At 56.3% G+C, this 17569-nt stretch overlaps 1 protein-coding gene across 15 annotated transcripts in view; it reads right to left on the minus strand.

The window, feature by feature from the left end:
- The window catches only part of SLC35E2 (solute carrier family 35 member E2), a 28927-nt gene extending 13186 nt beyond the window's left edge, over nt 1–15741 (minus strand). The window contains exons 1-6 of one of the 15 annotated variants that reach the window (XM_045034932.1): nt 15150–15737; nt 11934–12050; nt 7947–8038; nt 1951–2388; nt 1580–1715; nt 749–876 (exon numbers count right to left, since the gene is read on the minus strand). In XM_045034932.1, the coding sequence (XP_044890867.1) occupies nt 749–876; nt 1580–1715; nt 1951–2272 (586 nt within the window). In that variant the 5' untranslated portion in view covers nt 2273–2388; nt 7947–8038; nt 11934–12050; nt 15150–15737. The other 14 variants (XM_023257950.2, XM_045034927.1, XM_023257949.2 and 11 more) reach the window with 14 other exon arrangements.
- Between the last annotated feature and the right edge of the window lie 1828 nt (nt 15742–17569).

Raw genomic sequence — 17569 nt, forward strand, 5'->3', positions numbered from 1 at the left:
ACACAAGCAGGGGAGGGGCAGAGAGAGAGGGAGACACAGAATCCGAAGCAGACTCCAGGCTCTGAGCTGTCAGCACACAGCCCGACGAGGGGCTTGAACTCACTAACTGTGAGATCATGACGTGAGCCGACATTGGACGCTTAACCGACTGAGCCCCCCAGGCGCCCCTAATCTTGTCCTTGTCTTAATTGAAGCAGATGTGCATCTGCACCTAAACACGGGTCGGCACTGCTCCCAGATGCGCACTACTCTGCACTCTGGTTATTTTCACGGAACGATACCGTACAGGCTGCGTTTCAAAAGGCTGGCAGGAGAAAGGGGGACACGTGTGTGTGATGTGTAGTCAGAAAGAGTCTGCCGGTCATTGAGGGTTGGGGTCTGTGGATAAATCCGACTTGATGGGCCTCATGGAGGGTGGAGAAGTGAGGCCGAGAAGCAGTGATGAACGGGAGGCTGTCGGAGGAGCCGGGGAAGGACACGGGAGGTGGCTGACCTGGGCAAGGGTGTCACCAGGGGCCACCTCGCATGACACGGAAGGTGGTCTTCCTGGGACAAGTGACCATTACTTCTTTCCCCAGCTCCCATGTCCCCACCAACCAGAGGCCTCTGTGCGTCAGCCAAGGTGAACAAACACCTGCTGAAGTGAACGCGTGAGGCACTCATGACCGGGCTAGGAGAACGTTCCAGGGGGGGCTGTGGAACCGTTCACCCTGGCGTAGCGCCCCAGCCCCCACCCAGGCGGGCTTACCCGTGTGCTCCCCGAGGATCATCCGGGACATAATCACGGTGAAAATGGGAGCAGAGCTCTTCACCGTTTCAGCAAACGAAACCGCCACGTTTTTCAGGCTGACCAGACCCAAAACCACCGTCGCAAACCTACAAATAAGCCCAAAGTGTCATTAGGACTGAGGAGTCCGTTTGTAGCTGCACAAGAGACCTTCTGAGGAGCTGGCTGTTCTCCTCCCCCGCTCCCCGCCCTCCTCCCCTGCTCCCCACCCTCCTCGCCTCCCGTGAAGGTGAAGGTGAAGGGCCCTGTGGGAAGTAGGTCCCACCTGCAAGGCGCAGCAGGCCCAGGGAGAAGAGGGCGTGTCTCTCAAACCATTATTAAATTACACTCATGGCTGTTCCAGAAAGAATCTGATCGCACCCAGATCCACAGAACCAATACATTTGTCATCCTAACATCTAGACGGCCCTGATGATTATATAAAGCGTGCAATGAAAACACACGTGATCACCAGCTGGTCTCCCACTTAGTGACGGCAAAGACAGTTTATGCACATAAAAAACTTCAACTCTCGGGGCGCCTGGGTGGCGCAGTCGGTTGAGCGTCCGACTTCAGCCAGGTCACGATCTCGCGGTCCGGGAGTTCGAGCCCCGCGTCGGGCTCCGGGCTGATGGCTCGGAGCCTGGAGCCTGTTTCCGATTCTGTGTCTCCCTCTCTCTCTGCCCCTCCCCCGTTCATGCCCTGTCTCTCTCTGTCCCAAAAATAAATAAACGTTGAAAAAAAAATTAAAAAAAAAAAAAAACAAAAAAACAAAAAAACTTCAACTCTCAACCAAAATGTCAGATTCCTTACCTCATTAGACCCACAAACAGCATGATCATGATGAAATTGGGGGGATAAGAAAGCCGGGTTTTGTGTTGATATAAACAGCAAGGAACAAATATTTTAATGCATCCAATAAACGTAGTTGACAACATTTGCACAGCACCTGAAGGAGGCAGAGAAGAAGGTCAAGTTCTGAGGGGAGAACTACTTCCCTTGCTGGTGCGCAGGCAGACAGGACAAGCCGTTCTGCGGCGCAGACACAGCTCCCATCCCGAACCCTCGGCGCCCTCCTTCCCAGGGGCTGTGGGCTCCTCCGTGTGCTTCCCGCGTGGAGACAGCACCGACCTGTGAGCACGCGGGCCTGGCCCTCAGCCCCGGAGGCGGGGGACCCGCATTACCTAGCATGCTGGGCTCCCCTTCCAGCAGGGACAGGATGTACTTGTTGAGAAAGAGGGTGCAGAAGCTGAAGAAGAACCACAGCGTCAGGTAGAGCAGAGCCCGGGAGCTCCACACGCCCAGGTCCGACTCGATGACCGTGGTCTCCGTGATGGTGATGGTGAGCACGTTCTCCTCGGGGGCGCCCTCGCTCCTGCTGAAAACAATCTTCTCGCTGCGGGGGCCGAAGAGAGAGCCCCAGCCGAGGAGCGGCTTCCCCTTGGGCTGGTCCTCGGGGCCAGGGGCCAGCTCTGCCGGCGCCGAGGGTTTTGCTGAGGCTGACATGCTTGTCTCCTCCGGACCGTGGGCAGCATGGGTCGGGCTGGCTCCCGGGTGAAGGCCTGCACCACCCGGGGAGTGGTGGCCGTCACTCGCCCCTCGCCAGGGGACGCAGGCTCAAGCTGTTAAGCAAAGACAATGCGTTCCTGATGGTGAACGTTTGAATGTCCTTAAAAGTTTCAGGCACCGATCTGAAGTAACTCTGAAAATGCAAATATGGAACTTCGGTCTTGTTTTCACATGTGCTTGCTAGTCTAACTGCCACGGAAGGACGGGAGCCCCGACAGCCCCCAAGCCTCCTCCCCAAGGTGCTGAAAACCAAAGCCTCTGCACCTGGCCTTCCCCAGGCACCCACCGCGTGCACGGAGAGCTGGACGACCCCTCCCCGGCCTTTGCCACCAGGTCCCCGAAGCCATCCCGAGGGCTCTGCCCCTTCCCGCCCGTTCTGTGGTCCCGGCTGCTGTAATGCACACTGCCGCTCTCCCACACCTCACCTGGCTTTTAATATTTTATCCAGCTTTAAAAAAAATTTTTTTAACGTTTATTTATTATTGAGAGAGAGAGAGACAGAGCATGAGCAGGGGAGGGGCAGAGAGAGAGGGAGACACAGAATCCAGAGCAGCTCCAGGTTCCGAGCTGTCAGCACAGAGCCCGACGTGGGGCTCGAACCCACAAACCGCAAGATCATGACCTGAGTCAAAGTCGGACGCTTAACCGACTGAGCCACCCAGGTGTCCCAACTTAAAACAATTTTTAGTTTTAAGTAAACTCTATGCCCAACGTGGAGCTCAAACTCACAACCTGAAACCAAGCGTTGCACGCTCCACTGGCTGAGCCCGCGGGGCGCCCCTGGCGTCTTGTTATTTCCTTAAGCTTTCGATCCCTTCCTGTATCTTTTGTTTTACGGTCTCTCACAGCTCATCACTCGGGACCTTAGCGAGGTCACCCTGGTGTCTTGTGTGTGCCAGCAGACTCTGGCGTTGGGGCTGGACTGCACTTTACGGTCACCTCCCGTCAGATCCTGATACGCGGGGACCCCACACACCCTGGGCCGAGGGGGTTACTTCCAGAGTTGAGGGCTTGGGGTCTGCTGCTGCTACGTGCCCCAGGGGTGTCACTACTGGCCCAGGACCCATTTTATCCTTTCTATCTTTTTTTACTGTTTATTTTTGAGAGGGGGGGAGGGGCAGCGAGAGGGGGAGACAGGATGTGAAACAGGTGCTGTGCTGACAGCAATGAGTCCGACATGGGACTCGAACTCATGAACTGTGAGATCATGACCTGAGCCGAAGTCAGGTGCCTAACCCCTGAGCCACCCAGGCGCCCCTTTACGCTACTTTCTAGATGAACCCTGCGGCACACGAAACCCACACCTGCCAGTCTCAGACCTGTGGGCATGGCTCCTGAGGTGAGCCTCCGGCCTCTCTCCAGCGATCACAGGCTGAGTCACACCCGGCTTCTCCCGTGGCGGGCTGGCCAGTTCTCCAAGTCCCTGCTTTAAGCAGAGTCCCAGTGACAACTGCCTGCCCCGTCTCAGGAGGGCCAGGGTCCCATCTCCTTCCCCGATGACATCAAACCCGGGACCCCAGGTGGCCTCCGATGGGCTGGCCACTCGGATTTCCTGTTCCCTCAGTTTCTGACGCCTGGGGTTTCCTCTGTTTGGGGGAACTCAGTCACACGTCTAAAAGGATGTCCGTCATATTTCATCCCTAACATCCAGGCACGTGGAGAAGGGGGGGGCCGGGCACTGAGGCGGCCACACCGCCAGCGGGAGCCGCACCCCCCTCTCCAGCCCCGGCCCCTTCCAGCAGGACATCCCTCGGGGTTCAGGCTGCCCACTGCCCCATCTGCCCCACCGGCCCCTGCGCCTCTGCGGGCAAGTGCCCAAAGGCTCCTCGCACTTCAGATTCTGACTTCCCCACAGCCCAAAGCTGGTTCCTGTCCTGCCCCCAGGCAGAGGCAGCACCAGAGACGCGGCCATCCTCCCCCTGTCCTGCCTCAGCCCCTGGTGTCCCTCCCCCTGTCCACCAGCCCGGAGCCACGAGCCCCAGCGAGCGCCCTCGTCTTGCCCAATCTGCCCGCACGCACCCCAACCCCCGCTGCACCAGGACAGCCTCCCCAGAGTGCAGCGCAGGTCATGACGAGGGGTGCCGGCCCTTCCGTGGGCCCCCACCGCCCCCACCCGAGGACGAGCTCAAGGGCTCCGGACGCTGACTGCAACACTCGTGTTCTGCTTGCTCTTCCCCAGCCCGGTCCCACTGTTTTGTTCAGGGTGACGACGTGTCCGTGGGTTCCGTGCAGCTAGACTGGCCGGGCCAGAGGGGACGTGGGGAGTCCGTGCTCTACCCCCCCCCCCCCCCGCCTCCCCCCCACCCGCCTGGAACCAGGGTCTGGCTGCAGGTGCAGGTGAAATGCAGGGACAAGCCCACTGCTGTGGCACAGGGTCTCTGAGAGCAGAGGGAGCACCCCAACCCCAAAGGCCTCCAAGCCCCAGACCCTGGCTCCTTACAGAGCGAGTGAGGAACCCTTCTGCCCGGGGCCTGGCTGCCCGTCCTGTCTCCCTGCCCCTCGCCGCCTCTGTGATCTGGGGACAGCGTTTGGCACAGGGGCCCTGAAGCCGCTGCCGAGATTCCAAGGTCCACCCAGTTTGCAGGGCAAGGGGCTACCGATCCAGAGGCACCCACGGGACCCACAGTCCCAGCGAAGAACAGGCTGGCGGGGAGCGGACCCCTCACAGCATCCATCCCCCCCACCCCCCGCCCGGGCTTCCCTCTGAGGATCTCCCAACATCCTAGGAGGAGCTGTGGTGCCACCCTCACTCTCCTCCTTAATAAAGTCCAGTCTCGCTCCCACTGAGAAGCCGGGGCCATCCCTGCCCCCAGTAGTCATCGTCAGAGACCTAAGAAACCAGAAACAACCATTTGAATGACACACATATTCTCTTTGTATATAGACCTTTAACAAGAAAGTAGATTTTAAATGAAGGAGGACACGGCTCCAATCCTCATGCCTGAATCACGCCTGGACACAACCCTCCGCTAATAAACATTCACACTGTGCCCCCGTGAACATTCTGTGCGCGTCTTTCCGTGTGTTTCTGTTTGACCTGCGCCCGGGAGTGACACCTTGGTCATGGGTGCCTATGGCGTCCAAAGACACAGCACCAACCTGCACCTGGCCACTTCACTCGCCCTTGCTGCTCCTGTGTCCTGCCGCTCCGCTCCCGTAGGGTCACAAGGGGAAGCACCCTTCCGGCAGGCCAGGGGAGGCCCTCAATGCTGGCTGCACACGCACACGCCCAGAGCTCAAACAAGCTGGCCACAGGGGGCCCAGCTCTGCGCACACCAGTGAGCACAGGGATTCATGGGTGCGGCCCAAGCACCAGAATGGTTTCTAGCTCCTTGGCTGATTCTCAACCGCGGCCAAACAGAGAGCCACTGCGCTCCCACCCAGGCACCCACAGTTGTCACTGACTGTCCCAGGCTAAAAACACCCACAGCACAGATGCAAACAGGTTCCAGACCTAACCGGTGTGGATGTGTCCTTTCTAGAGTCTTTGTGAGTGACAGGAAGCAACGAAAGAAGGGACAACCCACGAGGCCGTGGCTGGGGTTGGCTGCAGGAGCAGAGGTGGTGGTCCTGGGGGGAAGGGGGGTGCTGTGAGCCCTTCAGGCACCTCAAACACATCGCCTGAGGGCGGGGTTAATGCCACAGTTCTGTTACTAGCAGAACAAAAGCAAAACACAACCTAAATGTCTCCTGAAGCAGAAACAAGTGAGAGCACACAGCGGGCCCCCTCCCCCCCCCCCAGGCGCACAGCAGGGGGGCGCGGGCCTCCGCCACCACAGCCAATGGGGAAACCTTCCAGCTGCCGGAGCCCCCAAACGACAAAACCAAGCGGTGGAAGGCAATCTACGACACGCTTACCCACAAGGCTGTCCCCCCCAAGACCATCCACATTCTTCCATATTCTTACAAAGAGTGTAAGAGTGGCGAGCAGGGAACTCAGGCCCCGTCCCGCAGACCAGCGGCCAACACACCAGTGATCCCATCCCCCCTGTCCAGAACAAGGCACAGGCAGCCAGGGGCAGAGGCCCAGGCCACCACAAAACACTCACCTTCCAGTGCATGGTCTTTTTAGGACCATCAACATCTCCAAAGACAGTCCACCCAGTCCAGTGACAAACCAACGTGACAACTGGGCACAGGGACGGGCAGACCCCTGGCCTCACGTCCGGCCGGGGGGATAGAGGGGCAGGGGCCCTCCAAGTGTGCAAGGCTCCCACACCAAGTCCAAATATGAACACCAGGTCTGGGGCCGTCCAGGGCAGAACAGACGCTGGCTCTGCCTCTGTCCTTCACATCAACACTCGCTAATCACACAGGGATTCCCGGCCTTGCTTGCTTCCGTTTGGTGGAGCGGAGACCCGCAGGGGTGGGGGACAGAAGAAGGCAAGGGTGTCAAGGGGCTTGGTCAGGAGAGTGAAGAACTCAACTCCTCCGGGGGCCTGGGGTGGGGGCTTAAATAGGCGGGGAAAGCAGGGGCCGAGGACCACAGAGCGGCCAGACAAACCACCAGAGGAATCTTCTCTGGAGAACTCAACAGGCAAAGGAGAGACCTCAAGTAAGGAATTGAGGCCCCAGGGAGAGGTCTGAACAGAGACTGCAGCTGAGCCGCCTGCTGGGACATGAGCAAGACAGGAAATGTGAGGAAGGGGCTGGAAGGAGGGCAGAGCGGGGAGGAAGGTCAGTCCCAGAAGGGGGGGCATCAGAGAGAAGTGCCCAGCCACAAGGAGATACAAGCAGGAAAGGGCCCTTGGAAATCCAGAACAGGGCAGCAGGAGCAAAATCTCACCAGAAGCTCCTAGGAAGCTCCAGTTCAGGGCAGGACCCCCCCCAAAAGGAGCCGGGGGGCTGCTCCCAGCCACACCCACAGATCTGCTCCCAAGAAAAGCTTCCTCAATTCAGGCCCGAAGACCTTGGCAGGTTGAGATCAATGGATGCAGATCAAAGATCAAAGATCACCGCTGAGAGGGGGTGGCCAGTGGGGGAGGGGCGGCAGCCTGGCCACTGCAGGGAGGGACAGGCGGAGCCCAGGGCCCCAGGTCCTAAAGCTCTCAGAAGGACAGGAGGGCCAGGCAGACGCCGGGGGGGGGGGGGGGGGGGGGGGGGGCGTAGACGGAATGTCCAGAGAGGAGTCACCCGCCTGCGGAGCTGCGGAGCTGAAGCAAGGGCGCGCTTGCGTCCACACTGCTCCCAGGCAGGCGCAGACTAGTCACAGGCAGGAGGCCTGACTTCACCCTGAGACACTGGCACCGGAAGCGAGCTGCCGAAGCTGAAGTCACTAGAGATGAGAGTCCACGTTTGCCCCGATCCATTAAGAAGAATGTGGTATTGCCGTGGTGTTGGTGCCCACAGACACACAACCGCAATGTAGTCACGAGCACACGTCAGACACACCCAAAAGTACGCACATCACAAAGGTCAAGACCACCGGCAAAGACCACGGGGTGGGGGGGAACGTGGTCACTGAATGCAAGGTGGGATTGTCCCCAGACAGGACCACCCACCAGAAAAGGGACACCCATGGCATATTGGCTGAAGTTGAATACAGTCTGCAGATTAGACAGTGGTCTTGTCCCCAAGTTAAGATCTGGGACGATACTTCTGGACTACTTACTAAATCGAACTAAGCTCAGGTAAGACGTCAGCAGGAGGGGCTGGGAGATGGGTACACAGGTAAAGTTTTTTCTTCTGCAAGGCTACAAGTTTCTGAAAATAAAAAGTTTAAAATTTTGAAATAAAAAACTCGAGTGATGGGTTAAACAGAAATGATTAGAGCTGAATAAAAAGTTATTTGAAAAAATACCTGAGGAAATTATCTGGAATGCAGCACAGAGACATGAAATTAAAATATTAAAGAGACGTTAACCCAAGCATGGAAAAAATAAGAAGAAAGAAATTTCCTGCAGAGAAAAAAAGAGATGAAGAAGGGGTGCCTACTAGCTCAGTTGGGGGAGCCTGCAACTTTTGTTTTTTTTTTTAATTTTTCATGTTTATTTATTTTTTATAAGAATGAGAGAGACAGAGCATGAGCGGGGGAGGGGCAGAGAGAGAGGGAGACACAGAGTCCGAAGCAGCTCCAGGCTTCGAGCCATCAGCACAGAGCCCGATGTGGGGCTCGAACTCACGGACTGCAAGATCACGACCTGAGCCGAAGTCGGACGCTTCACTGACTGAGCCACCCAGGTGCCCCTAATGGGGAGCGTGCAACTCTTGATCTTGGGGTTGTGAGTTCAAGCTCCACGTTGGGTGTAGATATTACTTAAAAATAAAATCTTAAAAAAAAATAGATATAAAGAAGACAAAACTTTGAGAAGTAACAGAAAATCTGAGTTCTGGAGTCAGAATATACCTTAAAAAGAATAAATAAGAAACCCACACGGAGACACACAGTGATGAGCCACAGAACGCCACAGAGGAAAGGTTCTGACGCACCCAGGCTGAGTTCAGATCACGCACAAGACAACAATATTAAAATTACACCGAGCAACTAGAAACGCGGGAGGGTAAGCCCAAGACAAAGGAGACTGGTGGTGGGCCAGGAGGGGGCATGGAGAGGGGACGACAGAGGACAAGTTCTCAAATGCACCTGTTCAGATAGTTGTGACTTCTGGAACTATATGAACGCTTAAATGCTTAAAAACCAAAAATAGTCAGGGGTGCCTGGGGGGGGCTCAGTCGGTTGAGCGTCCGACTTGGGCTCAGGTCATGATCTCACAGTTCATGAGTTCGAGCCCCGCGTCGGGCTCTGTGCGACAGCTCGGTGCCTGGAGCCTGCATCGGATTCTGTGTCTACTTCTCTCTCCACCCCTCCCCGGCTCAGGCGCGCTCTCTCTCTCAAAAAATGAATAAACTTTAAAAAAAAAAAAAAAGTGGGGCGCCTGGGTGGCTCAGGCGGTTAAGCGTCCGACTTCAGCTCAGGTCATGATCTCGCGGTCCGTGGGTTCGAGCCCCGCGTCGGGCTCTGTGCTGACAGCTCAGAGCCTGGAGCCTATTTCAGATTCTGTGTCTCCCTCTTTCTCTGACCCTCCCCTGTTCATGGTCTCTCTCTCTCGGTCTCAAAAATAAATAGATGTTAAAAAAAAATTAAAAAAAATAAAATAAAATAAGAAAAAGTCAAATTGATGGGGTTTTGCGGTGATAGGGGTTCAGAGCTGACGGCCAAGAAAGAATTCTTGAGACATCTTTGGTGCAAAAAGGTGATTTTATTGAAGCTCAGGGTCAGGACCCGTGGGCAGAAAGCACTGCACTGGGGTTGTACGGAGTGACTGGCTATATACTGTGGCGTTGGGGGAGGGAAAGATGAGAGGAAGTTTCTTTTTTTTTTTTTTTTTTTTCAACTTTTATTTATTTTTGGGACAGAGAGAGAGAGAGCATGAACGGGGGAGGGGCAGAGAGAGAGGGAGACACAGAATCGGAAGCAGGCTCCAGGCTCTGAGCCATCAGCCCAGAGCCTGACGCGGGGCTCGAACTCACAGACCGCGAGATCGTGACCTGGCTGAAGTCGGAAGCTTAACCGACTGCGCCACCCAGGCGCCCCAGAGAGGAAGTTTCTAAAGGGATTTTCACGTACTAAAGAAGACTCCCGGGATACCAGACGCCTTGCTATTGTCAAGCTAGGGTTGTTTCCTCTCTAGTGAAACATTAACATTAGGACAGTAGGGGTTTCTGGAGAAATGTCCTGCTCTGTATTTGCCACAAGTATCTGTCAATGGGCTGCGGGTCATAAGGACATTTAAGGAAATTTAACGTCACCTGCCACTTCCTTCTCGCCTCTGTTCCCCCATCACCATGGAGGGGAGAGTGATGCTGGGGCTCCAGGGAACTGAGCCTACATGTTTCTGGAGGTTAGGCTATTGGCAAGATTGCCTTTTTCTTGTAATTTACTAAGATATTTGTAAACTGATGGAGACTCCAGTCCTGCAGGACTGAGATCTCTATCAGCTACCATTGGTTTTCTGTCCTCTCCTTTGTCCTTGGGTGGTCGGCAGTGCCTGAGGAATGTCACACGTATCCCACCTGGTGCCGGAGGGGGGGGGCATACTAGCTTGCGATTTGCCCTCAGCTTGCCTCATGCTCCCTCATCACAATCAATACAATTTCTAAAGTGTGATACGGGGGCGCCTCGGTGGCCAAATCAGTTAAGCATCCTACTCTGGACTTTGGCTCAGGTCACAATCTCAGGGCTTGTGGGTTTGAGCCCCGCATCGGGCTCTGGGCTGACAGTGTGGAACCTGCTTGGGATTCTCTCTCTCTCTCTCTCTCTCTCTCTCTCTCTCTCTCTGCCCCTCCCCCACTCACACACACACAGGCACACATACTCTCTCGCTTTCAAAATAAATACTTACGAAAAATAAAGTGAGATACAAACAAAAATATATGAGCCAAACCACAAATCAAATAAATAACACAGTCACACTGAAGAGAGGAGATAAAGAACCCACCCAAGTACCTTCTGAACATGGTATTTAAAATACACGTGCTCAGATTCAAGACCAAAAGAATCCTAAGCAAACACTGAACTCTAAAAGGTAGGCTTTTTTCTTGAGTCATGGGTCAGGAATTCTGGGTTGGGCAATAAGGCAGTATATTGCAGCTAACGGGAGCGAGACCTCCGGTGTCTTCAGACCCGGCACAGACACAGGGAGCAGGAAGGGTGAACCGGACAGTGGCGTTGAGAGGAGCGGAGGAATCAGGCAGCGGCACTCAAGGGTCCGGACAGATAGAGGCCCAGTCACCGTGCGTGTCCACAACAGACACATCTCTGCCTCTGTTGCGCAATCTGGCCGCTGAGGGCCCCGAGGCAGTGACAGCCCAGTGGCAGCAAGCACCCTGGCCCAGCGTTTGTTTCTAAATCTCATTCTCCACTGAAATGAACCAGCCTCCTCGGAGAAATGGCCGATTCCAGGGCTGGGGCATTAGTTGGGCCAGAAAAGGAAGCGCTCAAACAATGATGGGGACGCGTCCAAAGGACACAGAAGGAAGCACAAGAGAACGCCCTCTGGAGAAATCCAGGGGCAGCGTGAGAGAGAAAGTAAATAATGGTAGCATAGGATTAGAGCCCGCTGAATAGAATCAGCACCCAAACATCCACAGTGATAAACAGGGATGAGGAGAAAGCCCCTCCCCACAGGACACAGTCAACAGGCCCATGGAAGAGGGAGGGGAGAATGAGAAAATCAAAATCACCCTTTGGCAACCTTCACCATGATCCCACAACAACTGCACCCTACAGATCTCCCTTCAGCTAGAGGAAGTCCTGCTCACGGGTTCCACGAGACACACGTGGGAATGTCCACGGCAGAAACCCAACTGCCTCTCCACAAGAGAATGAATACAGAAGCCACGGAATTGTCACACAGCGAAACATCAGACAACAGTAAAAATGAGTAACGCACGGTAAATACACAAAGGACAATGACACGAAGCTCTTCTCAACATGGATCAAGTGACATCAATGTCTGTCATCAGTAAACAGCCTGCAGTTCGAATCTTGAACAGAACACGCGCTCCAGGAGGCAGTGAAAACCCTCGGAAGCTGTGCTGGGCATCACACACGGAAGCCGGAAGTTAGCTGGCCCCGGGCTCAGAAGGTCCCACTCACCCAAGTCCTGGTGGGGTCACAGATGCCTTCCTGGACTCCAGTTCGTGTTTCCACGGCCTGTTCTTCTTTCTTAAACCACGCGACTCAAGGAGCTTTCAGAGAGAAGCAGTTCTTGTCCTGCAAAAACTAAAGGTCAGCAACCCTGATGTGACAACAAGGAATTGACTTTAAGAGCCAATAGTGGATTTCGAGTCGCCCTGGAAGCAGGGTGGGGCAGGCTGGACCAGGTGGCTGTGGAGCACTGGCTGTCCCCAGGTCACCGGTGAGAAAGGTCTCAATGCTCTCTCTCTGATTAGGGTACAAACAAGAACGAAACCATAACCTTTTCCGCCCAGCATGGAGTAGGTGGCTAATGAACTGCCTTTAGACCAGCTCTTAACTTCTCCCTTGCCCAGAGTTGTCCTCAGAATGTTCACACGGTGTGACTAAAGGAAACTAGGTCAGGGTGCCTGGGTGGCTCAGTTGGTCGAGCGTCCGACTTCGGCTCAGGTCATGATCTCACACGGTTTGTGGGTTTGAGGCCTGCGTCGGGCTCTGTGCTGACGGCTGGGAGCCTGGAGCTGCTTCGGACTCTGTGTCTCCTTCTCTCTCTGCCCCTCCCCAACTTGTGCTCTCTCTCAAAAAAGTAAAAAAAAAAATAATAATAAAATAAAAGGAAACTAGGTCTACTGAAATGTGGGGACACCCCACAAGAAACAAATCCGTGGTAGCTTTACTTTGTATGAGTCTGGCACTAGGTAACACGTCCTAAACAGGGGGCTGGACTCTGCTCGACTTTGCAGTGAGGGGCCCAGGATCAGCTGGGAAGGTGCCTACGCTCCAAAATGGAGACCAAGCCACGGGTGCTGTTTAGTGTCACCTGCTAATGCCACCGTGGTACGTTCACCACTGAAGAAAAGTTCGGCTGGAGGCTAATAAAAATAAAGACGTCAATATTTCCCCGTACAATGTTGCAGACTCCTAAATTCTAAAGCCTGAGGTGAAGAATTCGTTTTGGAACAAAGAGCTCAAGATGTTCTCAAACACTTGGTAAGGTAATCTAGATTGGTTCAAATTGTCAACAGGGCATTTTAGATAAAACGTACTGAAAGGCTGCCAGTTTTTACACAGTATAATTCAAAAATTCCATCTCTGGGAATCTATCCTGAAGAAACAATTGAACAAAGGTCTTGTTGGCCCTCTGTACATAGAGGATAGACGTGCTTTTAAAATAACTTTGTTTTTAAGACCGAGACACAGGACGCTATCCAAGTATCCAAGAAGGAATATATCGGGGCGCCTGGGGGGGCTCAGTCGGTTGAGCGTCCAACTTCGGCTCAGGTCACGATCTCAAGGTCTGTGACTTCGAGCCCCGCGTTGGGCTCAGTGCTGACGGCTCAGAGCCTGGAGCCTGCTTTGGATTCTGTGTCTCCCTCGCTCCCTGCCCCTCCCTCGTTCGTGCTCAGTCTCTCTGTCAAAATGCCAGGTTACCAACTGCGGTCAACTCAGGCGGAGTTCCACATTCATCAATATTTTGGGGTTTGTTTGGTTTCTCTTCATTTTCTAATTTATGCTCAAAGTGGATTTCTTTAACCTAAAAACCTTTCTATTTCCCTTTTCATACTATTTAATGCGGTTTCATTCTGCTTTAAAATGTTACTTGCAAGTTCAAATACTTTTGGTAAAATAGTCTACTCCATTAAAAAAAAAAAAAAAAAAGACTTTTAAAAAGCCACCAAACAAAGAATCCATCTCTAGACAGGTTTTTTGTGTTGTTTTTTTTTTTCTTCTCCCCCTTTCACAGCCGTGAGCACCGGGTCAAAGGCCCAAGCAGGAGTACTGCACGGCAGCCACCTGGACAGGGCCCAGCGAAACCAGGGAAAGATGTCAACCGATGACTGGAGTGAAGGAAACCCTGAGCCTGAATTTCCCACCCCATCTGACAAACTAACAGTCCGATAAAACCAGCACTTGGCAGGAGGCCAGCCTTTATCCTTGACAGTTTTCTAAAATCCTAGGCAGAAGAAACATCAAGGGCAATAAAATACGTGGGCGACCGTGCCTTTAGGCCCGGGACAGATGAGGCGTCTTTTACCTGGGTTCGCTCCGGGGCCGTGTCCGCCTCGGGGGCATAAAACTCGAGAAGCCCGGGAACCGTGACACGCCCCCCCCCCCATCGGCCCCCGCAGCGAGGACGCGCGGCCGCGGGTGCGTCCCGCGCCTTCGGGTGTGCGGGGCGGGATTTAGGAGTGGGAGGGCGACTCCGGGAGCCGCAGGCTCGTGGGAAAGGGCGGGCCCGGCGAGGTGGAGAACAAGGGCCGGTGCTACCGGCCCAAAGGCGAGGGGTCTCTCGGAGCGGGGACGTGAGCTGCACGGCGAGCGCGAAGGCCCCGGGGTGGGCCGGGGCCTCTCGGAGGAGAGGAACTGGGAACAGGCCAGCGGGGCGGGCTCGGGTCCCGACAGCAACAGGCGACCATCGGAGGCAACCTTTACCGTTTTTTTTATTCAGCGTTTTCCGCGTAAACTGGCCACCCACCCCTAGACAAAGCCCCGAGGCATCGAGGACGCCCCCCGCCCCCGACGTGAGCCCGGAAGCTAGAGGGCCGGGGGAGCCTTCCAGGCGCGAGCGCGCCCGAGCCTCTGCTCTCCGGAGGGAAAACGGCCCCTATTCCGGGTCGCATAACGGGACGCCGTGCTGCGGGACCAGGGGGGCCCCTTCCCCCACGCCGCGGTCTCTCCACCCACCGGTCGCAGCGGGGCCGCGGGAAGACAGCCAGCGCGGGGTCTCCGTGCACAGCCGGGGGTGGGAGAGCGCCGAGCATCGGCGACCGCGCGGGCCGCTCGCAGCCGTGGACAGGGCGCCCACCCCACTAGGTGGGCCACCCGACTTCGGGGAGCGCCGAGGGGGCGAGGTCTCCGGGCAGGGCGGGTGGGGGGCGCGGCGCCTTCTCGACACCGGGCGACCCCGCCTCACTTCGGGGCCTTAAGGGCGCGCGGCGTTTAAAGGGGGCCGCGGACCGCGCGTCGGAGAGGGCGGCCTCCGGGGAAACGACCGGGGCCGTCTGCTGCTGGCCGGGGCGCGCCCGGCACGGGGCCTGGTGGCCGCGGAGGGTGGGCTCCCACGCCCCGAGGGCTCGGCGTGAGGCTGGGGTGTAGGAGAGGCCGCATCGCGGAAGGAAGGCCCGAGCAGAGCCTTCCGTCCTGTGTGGAGCGGAGCCCGGGCGGGCAGCGCCTCACCGTGGGGCGGCCATCGTCCCTCCTCCCCGCTCTACGCGGCCGCCGGGCCGGGGGCGGGCCGCGCCTCAGACGGAGGTGCCCGCAACCGGCCGGAAGCGACGCGCCGGAAGCGACGCTCCCAGAGCCGACAGCGGCTCCCGTGGCGGCGCGACCCGCGCTCCTCGAGGTCCCGGGCCCCAGGGCTTCCCGGCCGCCGAGTCGGAACTGGAAACGCAGTCGCGCTGCTTGGCGACGGCGACCTTCGACCATTGTTTTAGTCCGGACCCTACCATCGCGGCCCAGGCGGGAGGGGGTGTGACTGGCGACGGCATCCCCCGCCCACTGTCCTAGTCCGGACCGTACCACCCCCCCCCCCCGTTGGGGGAGGTGTATCGAGCGTCAGCGTCCCCCGCCCCTTGTTCCGGTTCGGACCGTAGGACTGCGGCTCAGGTTGGGGGGAGGGGGCGGTTATGTTGGGCGTCAGCGTTCCCCGCCCACTGCCTTAGTCTGGACTGTACCACCGCGGCCTTGGTAGCGGGGTATGTTAGGCGTCGTGGTTCCCCCCCCGCCATTGTTCTGGTCGGACCGTACCACCGCGGCCCAAGTGTGGAGGGGTGAGTGTGCCTCGGTGCCCTCCTCCTCCTCCTCCTCCTCCTCCTCCTCCTCTTCCTCCTCCTCCTCCTCTTCCACCTCCTCCTCCTCCCCCCCCCCCCACCTCTTTGTTCTGGTCCGGACCCTAGGATCGCGGCCCAGGTTGCGGGGGGACGGAAATGTTGGACTTCCGCGTCCTTTGCCCCTTGTCCCGGTCCGGATCGTACCATCGCGGCCCAAGTGTGGAGGGGTGAATGTTGGGCGTCAGCGTCTTTCCCCCCCACCTTTTTGTTCTGGTCTGGACCGTACCACCGGGGCCCGGGTGGCGGGGGGAAATGTTGGACGTCGGCGTCCCTCACCCATTGTCCTGGTCCGGGCCGTACCACTGCGGCCCAGGTCTGGGGGGGTGTTGGGCGTCGGCGTACCCCCCACCCCGTTTGTTCTAGTCTGGACCGTACCACCGAGGCCCAGGTTGGGGATGTGCCGTGAAGTCCCGGTAGTCTGTGGAGGCCCTGGCCTTTGAGTTCCCCTCGCGGCTGCTGATCAGGTTTTGATTTGGAGGGACAGCAGTTGCAGTCCAAGCTGGCCAACTTTAGAAGAAGAAGACGAAGGGAGCGTACTGGCTGGTGGAACTAGCAGCCCGGAGGCCCCTGGCGCAGCTGGGTCCTGAGGCCAGGAGCGGAAGTGCTGGGCTACACCTGGAGGGCTGCACCTGTACTTGCCCACATAGTTTACATAATTTCCAGGAGCGAGGTTATGGCCAACGGGCTCTCCTTCCTGATGTTAGGTTTCATAGCTTTTCTGTATGTATGTATTTATAGAGCGAGCACAGCGAGGGAGGGAGAGAGAGAGAGAGAGAGAGAGAGAGAGAGAGAGAGAGAGAGAGAATGAGAGAGAGAGAATATCCCAAGCAGGATCCCAACGTGGGCTCGTGATCTGAGCTGAAACCAAGAATCAGATGTTTAACCAACTGAACCACCCCGGAGCTCTCTCCGACTTACTTTTCTTTATCATGCTTTAAAATTAGCGTCTGGGTGGCTCAGTCACTTAAGCATCCGGCTCATGACTTAGCTCAGGTCGTGATCTCATCGTTCGTGAGTTCAAGCCCCACATTGGGCTCCACGCTGACAGGATGGAGCCTGCTTGGGATTCTCTCCCCCACCCCTCTCTGCCCCTCCCCTGCTCATGCTCTCTCTCTAAATAAATAAATTGATTTAAAAAAGAATTTATTTTTAATTTTTTAAAATATTTATTTTTGAGAGACAGAGCGCGAGCAGGGGAAGGGCAGAGAGAGAGAGAGGTGGGGCGGGGGGGGGGGGGGGGGAAGACACAGAATCTGAAGCAGGCTCCATCCAGGCTCTGAGCTGTCAGCACACAGCCCGTCACAGGGCTCGAACTCACGAAGCATGAGATCATGACCTGAACCGAAGTCAGACACTTAACTGAGTGAACCACCCAGGCACCCCTAGAAAATTACCCTTTAAACATCTTGCAAATCCTGAAGGAGGAGAGAGTTGTCAGAAAGGGGTCCTAGAGTCAGAAGACACCCCCCTCCCCAGCGTTGTGGAGGGAGGCAGGGCTTGGGCGGAGCACCTGATGTCCCAGCTAGAGCTTCGTAGGCAGGTTTCAGGGGAGCCCCAACTTCAGTCCTTTTGTTGGTCAGGCCCCTCCCTTGTGAAGACGGTGTCCTGATTCACGCCTGCATTGGGATCTACACTGCAAATCAGCAGAGGCATTATTTAAATGGCCTTATTTGAAACTGAGCAGAGTATGGAGAATCCTGGGCGGTCTGTAGTCTTTCTCCCTAAATCCTGCTTCCTGGAATCCAGTTAAAGGAAGAAGTTGTTGTG

Source organism: Felis catus, chromosome C1 (genome assembly GCF_018350175.1).
Source record: "Felis catus isolate Fca126 chromosome C1, F.catus_Fca126_mat1.0, whole genome shotgun sequence".
Lineage (NCBI taxonomy): Eukaryota > Metazoa > Chordata > Mammalia > Carnivora > Felidae > Felis > Felis catus.